At 41.1% G+C, this 8,676-nt stretch overlaps 1 protein-coding gene across 1 annotated transcript; it reads left to right on the top strand.

Annotated features, from left to right (window-relative positions):
- Positions 1-565: 565 nt before the first annotated feature.
- Positions 566-7,688, top strand: LOC133104169 (signal-regulatory protein beta-2-like). The gene is made up of 5 exons (XM_061209829.1): positions 566-918; positions 4,635-4,990; positions 6,255-6,266; positions 6,891-7,236; positions 7,610-7,688. The coding sequence occupies exons 1-5, from the start codon at positions 566-568 to the stop codon at positions 7,686-7,688; spliced, it is 1,146 nt and encodes a 381-aa protein (XP_061065812.1).
- Positions 7,689-8,676: the final 988 nt, after the last annotated feature.

Raw genomic sequence — 8,676 nt, 5'->3', positions numbered from 1 at the left:
CTCCACTTCCTTACTACAGAGCTAGCCCAGACCCAGTGCAGACAGGTGAGGCAGAGCTCACTTTCCCAGGTATGTTTCTATGTGTGTTGCTTTTCTTCTTGGAGAATGTTCCCCACAGCTCCACCTTCCCCGTAGCCAACCCCCTATCCTGTAATGTACAAATAATCACCATCTCCAAAATTCTAACCTCTTTCTCAGTCAAAAACAATTCCTCTGAAGGAAGGAGAAAAGAGGCAACTTCCTGTATTGTATGCAGGGATCCACAGCAAAGCCAGGAGCCCACAGCAGACATTGCATTAAGGCTTATTTTATACCTTTGACACCTCTAGAGTGAGGAGGAGGAGTCTCTTGTAAAGTTCAACTCTATTGCCAAGAGGATGAGGTCACAGAGATCTAGACTCCTCCCTGTAGCTGTGCAGCTCATTGAGGCCCAGATGTTGAGCTCATGTAGGAGCTGTTACACACCTGCCCATCACAAGGTTCCAAAAGCGTCTGGCCCAGACTGTGTCTCTGAGGATGCTAGATAGGCAAAGGCTGTGGGATTAGGGAGACTCTCCAAGATGGGATGAGGCCTGGGAAGGAGGACAAGCCTCAGGTGTCACACCCCTTAGCTCAGGAAACCCTGGACATTTCCAGCAGCAAATTATCCCTTTGTAGCAACCTTGTCTGTTCAATTTATAATCTCGAAGAAAAAGTGTCACAGTCCCACAGCATTTCCTCTCATCATGATCCCCTTCCTTTGACATCATGGAAGCAGGAACTGTCCTCTCTCCTCAGAGCACAGAGTCCCAGGCCTCTCCAGGACCACATTCTGACAGAGCAGGCTCCAAGGGCCAACACAATGTCTGTCTTTGTTTCCTCATCATGTCCACGTCTGCCATCCCTGCTGCTGGCTCTGATGCTGAAACTTACAGATGAGTGGGACCTCCCTCTGCCTGTTTACTCTTTTCTCCCCATATACTTCTGTAGAATTTCTTTTCGAGGGATTTCTTTGTCCCACTGCAAAACAGGCAGGATTTAGAGATGTAGACTTGAATGGCCCCCAGCTGACAAAATCTCTTGGTGTCTGTGTCTTTTCCATACCCTTTTGCTCAGGTAATGGACTCATCCCCATGCTCAGAGGGCTAAGCACAACACACATCACAGCTCTCATCCCCTAGCTACTGGGAATATAGGGTCTTTCTTTTCACTTATCAACAGCACACATATGCTACCCACTAAACAAAGAAAAACAGCTTAGAAAAGATGAAATTATAAGGCAAGAAAAGAATCCACAATGCCCCCATCAGGAGATAATCAGTGTTAAAGCTTTGCAGAGGTCTGAGTGCTCATAGAACACTGGCCAGAAGTTCACAGTAGAGGTCTCTTTAGATCAGTGATGGAACCTGAGCCCTGCAGTCTCCCCAACATAACTGCGTGGTTCTGCCTCTATTTGCTGAAAAACCTAAACAAGTTTGTGGAGTCTCTTCCCAAAGGACATTGGTCCATGTTGGTAGAAACTTTGAGTCCCAATTGCCACAGCAGATAACTTGAGGGGTTTAGACCAGATGAAAGAGGAAGCAAGACCATTATCTGAGTATAAAGAAGAAGGGGGGAAGGCTTGGATCTTGAGAGAATAAAATATGTGAGCCACCCATGCCCACTGGAGAATTTTAGCAAACATCTAAAGAAGAATTAACACCAATTTTATACAATCTCCTCAAGAAAATAGAAAAGAAGGCAACACTTGCTAACTCATTTTATGAGGAAATTATTACCTTGATAGTAAAAGTAGATAAAGACTGTACATAAAAAAGGAAACTATAGCCCAATATCTGTCATGATCTTAGATGCAAAATTCCTCAACAAAATATTGGCAAATAGAATTTAACATTGTATAATGTTATATACTATAAGTCAGACCTTAGTTTCAATATCTGAAAATCAATCATTGTAATCCATCACATCAAGTTAAAGAAGAAAAATTTGCATGATCACATCAATTGATGCAAAAAAGCACTTGACATATCCAATACCCATTAATGATGAAAACTCTCAACAAACTAGAAATAGGGAGGAATTTCCTCAACTTGATAAAAAACATCCACAGAAACCCTACAGCAATCACTATACTCAATGGTGAAAGACTGAATGTTTTCTTTCTAAGATAAGGAAAAAAGCAAGGGTATCTATTCTCACAACTCTTATTCAACATAGTGGAAAGAGAAAAAGAGAGAGGAAGAATGAAAGAAATATATATTGGAAATGAAGAAATAAAACTGCTGCAGAAAGCATGATTTTCTACATAGAATATCCCAAAGAATCTACTAAAAAAACACAAACAATCAAAAAAATCTCAGAGCTATGGTGCTTTGTGTCCACCTAGAGAGGTGAGATAGGGAGGGTGGGAGGGAGAGGCAAGAGGAAGAAGATATAGGGATATATGTATATGTATAGCTGATTCACTTTGTTATACAGCAGAAACTAACTCCAATAAAGATGTTAAAAAAAAAAAAAACCTCTCAGAGCTAAATGAGTTCAGCAAGGTGGCAGGATACAAGATCAACACACAAAATCAGTTGCATTTCTACATATTGAAACAAACATATGACCATTTACATTAGCTCCAAAAAATGGAATACTTAGGTATAAACCTAATATGTATAAGATCTGTATGAAGAAAGCTACAAAACTGATCAAAGACATCAAAGAAGAGCTGAATATGTATGTAAGATCTTATAGGTAGTAAGATCAATATTGTCAAGATATCAGTTCTTCTCAACTTGATTTATAGATTAAATGCAATCCAATTAAAGACCAGCAAGTTATTTTATAGATATTGACAAATTGATTCTGAAGTTTATATGAAGGGACAAAAGATCCAGAATAGCCAACACATTGCTGGAGAAGAACAAAGTCACTCTTCACAAAAATTAACTCAAAATGGATCATAGACCTACATGTAAAACACAAAACTATAAAACTCTTAGAAGATAATGTAGAAGAAAATCTAGATGACACACGGTATGGCAATGACTTTTAAAATAATAGACTTTATATTTCAATACAGTTTTAGGTTCACAGCAAAATTGATCAGAAGGTACAAGGATTTCCCATACATCATTGTGCCCCCTGCCCCCACACATCTTTGTCTTTACCCTTTTTAGCATCCTCCAACAGAGTTGTGCAGTTGTTACAATTGATGAACCTGTATTGACAAATTATTAACACCTAAAGTCCATACTTTGTATTATGGTTTACTCTTGTTGTTTTACATTCCATGGGTTTGGATGTATCATGATATGCATCCACCAAATTTATGGTATTATACAGAGTAGATTCATCACCCTAAAAATTCTCTGTGCTCTGCCTATTTATCCCTATTTCCATCCTAACCCTTGGCAACCACTAATATTTTTATTGTTGCCCTAGTTTTTAATGTCATATAGTTTCCATGTCATATAATTAGAATCCTGCATCATGTAGGCTCATCCTTTGAATTAGTAATAAGCATTTAAGGTTCATTGAAATCCTTTCAGGGCTTATTAGCTCATTTCTTTTCAGTGCTGAATAATATCCCACTGTCTGAATTTACTACAATTTCTTTATCCATTCACCTACTGCAGATCTTGTTGTTTTCAAGTTCTGGCAATTACAAATAAAGCTGCTATAAACTATGAGGGAGAATCTGTTCTAGGCCTCTCTCCTAGCTTCTGATAACTTCAAACATTCTTTAAATTGTAAATGGAATTTTCCCTGTGTCTTCATATCATCTTTCTGTGGACGACAGCTAAGGTAAGCTATACCTGAATTCCTGATTCACATAAACCATGAAATCATAAATATGTTTTTTTTAAGCCACTAAGTTTGTGGTTATTTGTTATTCAAAACTGGAAAACAAATATGCTAAGATTGAGAAATAATTCAGGAGAAAAATCTTCCATAGTTTGTAGAATTTATCTTGCAAATATTCTGTGTATCTTCCATGAACTCAATGTCAGTGCTCCTTATGTGATACTCAAGAACATATAACAAGAGCAATTAACTACTAAGGAATAAGAATTTGTTGCATTGGGTTGAGCATCAATGAACATGAAACATTGTAATAACTGATGTTTTCATACTCCAATAATCAATATTTCACCCCTTAGGGAAAATGTAAATTTCATGGAAAATGCAAGTCTCGATGTGTAACTGGGCACATGGGATAAGTGGGCTTCCACATGAAAAAGGGAGATGCCTCTATATGAAAGTTGCACTCTGAATATAGTATGTTGGTTATCAGCAAAATGCCCTTAGCTTGGGGCCTTGTCTCTAGTTCTGGGACATAAAGAAAAATCTGACTCAAATTTTATTTCACATTTTTAATTTAATATAAATGTATTCATTGGTTCATTGAAGGATGGTTCATTGAAAATATGTGCCCACTACGCTCCAAGCTATCCTTATATCTTGATGGAGAAGGAAAGTCCCATCCTCCTGTCTATACTCTGGTCCCCTTCTCCTCATCCCACATGGCAGCCAAATTTATAATTTTCATACTTTGGTGCCCATACATGTTGCTTAAGAGTGTGCAATCAGACCCCACCTTGAACTAGAACCAGACCCTCAGAACATTTTGCACCAAGACAAGGAACATGAGAAATGACACAAAGTTTCTTTCCAGGAACTTCAGGTGAAGAGCTCCAGATGAACCAGCCTGAGAGTTCAGTGTCAGCCAAGGCTGGAGATGTCATAACCTTGGGCAGCAACATTCCTGCTCTGTCCCCAGCAGGGCCTGTCTTGTGGTTCGAGGTCACTGGGCTTGAAAGACAATTAATCTACATTTTCAATGGAAGCCAATTCCCCCGAGTATCCCAATTGGTAAACCCAATGGCCAACGAAACAGACTATTCCATCCGTATCATTGATGTGTCGCCTAAGGATGCTGGCACCTATTACTGTATGAAGTTAACGATAGGGCACCCTGACATGGAGTATATATCTGGTCCAGGCACCTATGTGTCTGTGAGTGTTGAGTACAGTCTGACAAACTCCATCTTTCTGATTTTTAAGATAAGTTTTTAAAAAATCTTCAAGATGTACCAAATCATTATTATACACTGGATATGGTGCTCCTTCATTCACAAACTACCCTGTAGGCTGGGATTCTGCAGATGGCCCTTCTGAACAGTCATTCTGGGTTCCTATACCCAATATTTAATCAAGCCATGTTGACAGGCCATGCCCTTCTCTAACTGCCAGAGCCACAAGAAACAATATAAGGCAATGGACATTTCCAATTGAAAATGTGTTGGGTAGGTAAAATGCAGTACATGTATGTACTCTTTGCACGTATGTCCAAAAAGTTGGAAAACTGAGACTTGGAAGACTAGCCTTTCTGAGGTTTAGGGACAAACCTGGACCCAGGAATATGCACTGTGTCTATTATGACCTATTTCCTGACCCTGAATATCAGTCACAGACACTTGCAACTACATCTTAGCTCTGGGTTCAGGACAGAATCTCAACATGGTTGAAGTTTGCCCCCAAAAGCCCAATATCTCATGAGCCAAAGCAAAGGGATCCTCAGGCAGGTGAAATCTCTTCCAGCCTGCACAATTCCACTCAATCCCACTCATCCATTTCCAAATGGAATGAGATTGAGGCCTGGTGACATGTACCAGAGAGGTCAAGACAATCCAGTCACCTTGTTCACCACACAGGAAGCCAATGGCTGGGTGTGTCCTCCTATTATGGTGAGGAGTAACTTCTGGGGAATGTTGAGACCAGAAGGAGGGGTGCTGAGGGTCACCCACTTCCAGGTCTTGTTTAGGAAAGCCCTCTTGGAGGGGTTGAGTCACTCTCCTGGCACTTGACCTTTCCCTGGTCTACCCTGAGAGTTATACTCCAAGTTCTGCTGTTCTTTTATTCTCAGAGGACCACCAGTGCTTCTTACTCCTTGCCATTCTCTGAATTAATTCCATGAGATACAGTGAGATGAGGATGTCCCTCTGTTCTGCCAGGAAAACTGGTCTTCCCCAGTAATGTTTTCTCAAGTCTAGCCACATTCCATGGCATCCAACTGACCAGGAAAAATTCACACATTTCCTTCAAGCAGAAAAATGTGAGTATAGGTGGCTTACCTGTCATTCTTTCCTGGCTTCACCAGCCAAGAGTTCCCTTTTCTTCCCAACCTACATCTTAGGTCATCTGTGGCTTGATGCTTTGACAACTTGAAAGGAGAGATTATAACCAGGACCTGACATCGTATGGGGTAGTAATGTTGGTGGAAGTGGGGGTTAGGCGTCAGTGGCACCCTCCAAAACTGATGAGATCCCTTGAGGCTCTACTCTCTTTTTGCTGAGGAGAATAAACTGTCCCAGTCTTCCCTCTTGAGGAGATAAGCAAAAAACCCACACTCTGCCTTCAAGAATATGCCACCTGATATTTAGGTTTCTGATTTCTTGTCTTCCCCTTTCTTCACACCTCTCAGTACTAATGTCTGTTGCCCTTCAAAGGAGAGATGAAGGCCAATCCCAAACTCTCTGGATGTGTGAGGTAAGAAGAGGAATCTTGGATCCATCTCCAAATGTATTGAGCAATTTTTGGCATTTAGATAGGAAGAAGGACTCATGCCTATAAACACTACCCATTCACAGACCCAGGCCTCCTTATCCATCCTCGCCTTATCTTGCTTAGGGGCTGAGAAATAAAATTGGGGAAGTGATGCATCTGGTCCTCTGAACTGATTTCCCTCTGTTAGCATTCAGGGAAGAGCTGCTTCCACTTGCTCTGAACTTAGTGTGTGGGTATTCATATATGTCACTAAAACAATTAATGAACGAGGCCCAACCATGATCTGGATCCAGTTTCCTGGCCAGAGCCAGGGAAATGGGAGATGATTTTGAGTTTCTTTCCAGGAGCCACAGATGAGATGCTCAAGGTGCAACAGGCTGAGATATCACAGACTGTATCAACTGGGGAAACACTCGCCTTGAGTTGCAGTGTACCAGATTCATTTCTTAATGGATCCGTCTTATGGTTCAAGGGGACTAGACCAAATCATGAATTAATCTACAATTTCAAAAGTGGTCTCTTTCCCAGAGTAACACAAATTGGAAAAACGGCCAAAGTTGGCAACAGGGACTTTTCCATCCGCATCAGTGAAATCACTCTTGCGGTTGCCAGCACCTACTTTTGTGTGAAGTTCAAGGAGGGAAAACCTGACATAGAGTACCAGTCAGGTCAGGGCACCCAGGTGTTTGTGACTGGTGAGTTGACTCTTCCACCTTCTGTCATGTGATATTGTGTCAGTAATAATGTCATCCAGTCATTGAACAGTTACATTCCACTAAATACTATTGAAGGTACAACATTCATTTGATCTTGTCATTCTCTCAGAAACCTGTGATTTAAGTGTTTTACAGGAGGAGAATCAGAGAGTCAGAAAGGTCAATGAGTGATGAGAGATATTTTGTTTAACATTCCAACATTCAAACAACCACCAATAGCTAGGCTAAACCAATTAAGGTAATTTCATGTCCCTTACTGGCAAGTGACTCAAATGAGACTGACTTAGGCCAATTTGTGTCCATAAGAGAAATCTGAGAAACTAATGCAATTCTCTCTCCTATTGGCTTGGAACAAGCAATAATTTTTTCCCAGATACTCCAGACAGACATCTTTTGACCACGAGGGGAACCAAGTTTAGAAAAAATCTGCTCTAGAGAAGTGCAAAAATGTAAAGAGTGTGGGTTGACAACATTGAACATCCAAATTGTTCCTGGTTCCAACCCCACCTCTGGACCTCCAATTATAGGAGAGAAAACATCTCCTTTAAGCCACTTTGCTAAAGTCAGCACTGTCCTAATGGATGCCAGCTGATAAAGACCATCCACAAAGCACTGAAGTACAATTTCAAATCAGTTTTTTCTGTTCCTAAAGTCTTACTTTTTAATTTTGTTTCTCTGTTTTGTTATGACCTCTGAGCAATACCTAGCCTGAAAAATGATTAAATTGGTGATATTAAAACATTATTGTTTATTGGGCATCTACTATATCCCAAACACTTTCCCCATATTATTATATTTACCTGCATAGCAACTTGAGCATGCGGATGCTTGTCCTCATTGTACAGATGAGTAAACTGAGACTCAAGGAGATTCAAGAGTACAGACAGTGGGAAATAGAGGTGAGGTTGGTCTGGACTCTCTCCAGTATGCTCAATATTAGTGAAGAAACTTTTCTTACAAGGAGTAAGAACTTAATATTGATACATTAGTTTAAACCAAAAAAAAGGAGTTGAGCGATCCTGTAGCTGAGGAGGGTTCTAGCTTCCTCACAGCACCCAAGGCATGAATCAAGAACTAAAGGTCTGGATTTGGGCTCACAGCCTCCAAGGCTCTTATTCTCTGAAATTCTCTCATCTCTATCTCTTGCTGGATTTGTCTTTCTTTTTTTTAAACATCTTTATTGGAGGGCTTCCCTGGTGGCGCAGTGGTTGAGAATCTGCCTGCCAATGCAGGGGACGCGGGTTCGAACCCTGGTCTCGGAAGATCCCACATGCCGCGGAGCAACTCGGCCCGTGAGCCACAATTACTGAGCCTGCGCGTCTGGAGCCTGTGCTCCGCAACAAGAGAGGCCGCGATAGTGAGAGGCCCGCGCACCGCGATGAAGAGTGGCCCCCGCACCGCGATGAAGAGTGGCCCCCGCTTG

The sequence above is a fragment of the Eubalaena glacialis genome, chromosome 13 (assembly GCF_028564815.1).
Source record: "Eubalaena glacialis isolate mEubGla1 chromosome 13, mEubGla1.1.hap2.+ XY, whole genome shotgun sequence".
Classification (NCBI taxonomy): Eukaryota; Metazoa; Chordata; class Mammalia; order Artiodactyla; family Balaenidae; genus Eubalaena; species Eubalaena glacialis.
Note: the sequence above shows the minus strand (reverse complement) of the source record. Positions and strands in the feature narration are given on the sequence as shown.

Coding starts and splice junctions, on each gene's coding strand:
- LOC133104169 (XM_061209829.1), top strand. CDS start 566: ATGAGGCCTGGGAAGGAGGACAAGCCTCAGGTGTCACACCCCTTAGCT. Junction 919..4,634: donor ATGCTGAAACTTACAGATGA/GTGGGACCTCCC, acceptor AATGACACAAAG/TTTCTTTCCAGGAACTTCAG. Junction 7,237..7,609: donor CAGGTGTTTGTGACTGGTGA/GTTGACTCTTCC, acceptor GCTTGGAACAAG/CAATAATTTTTTCCCAGATA.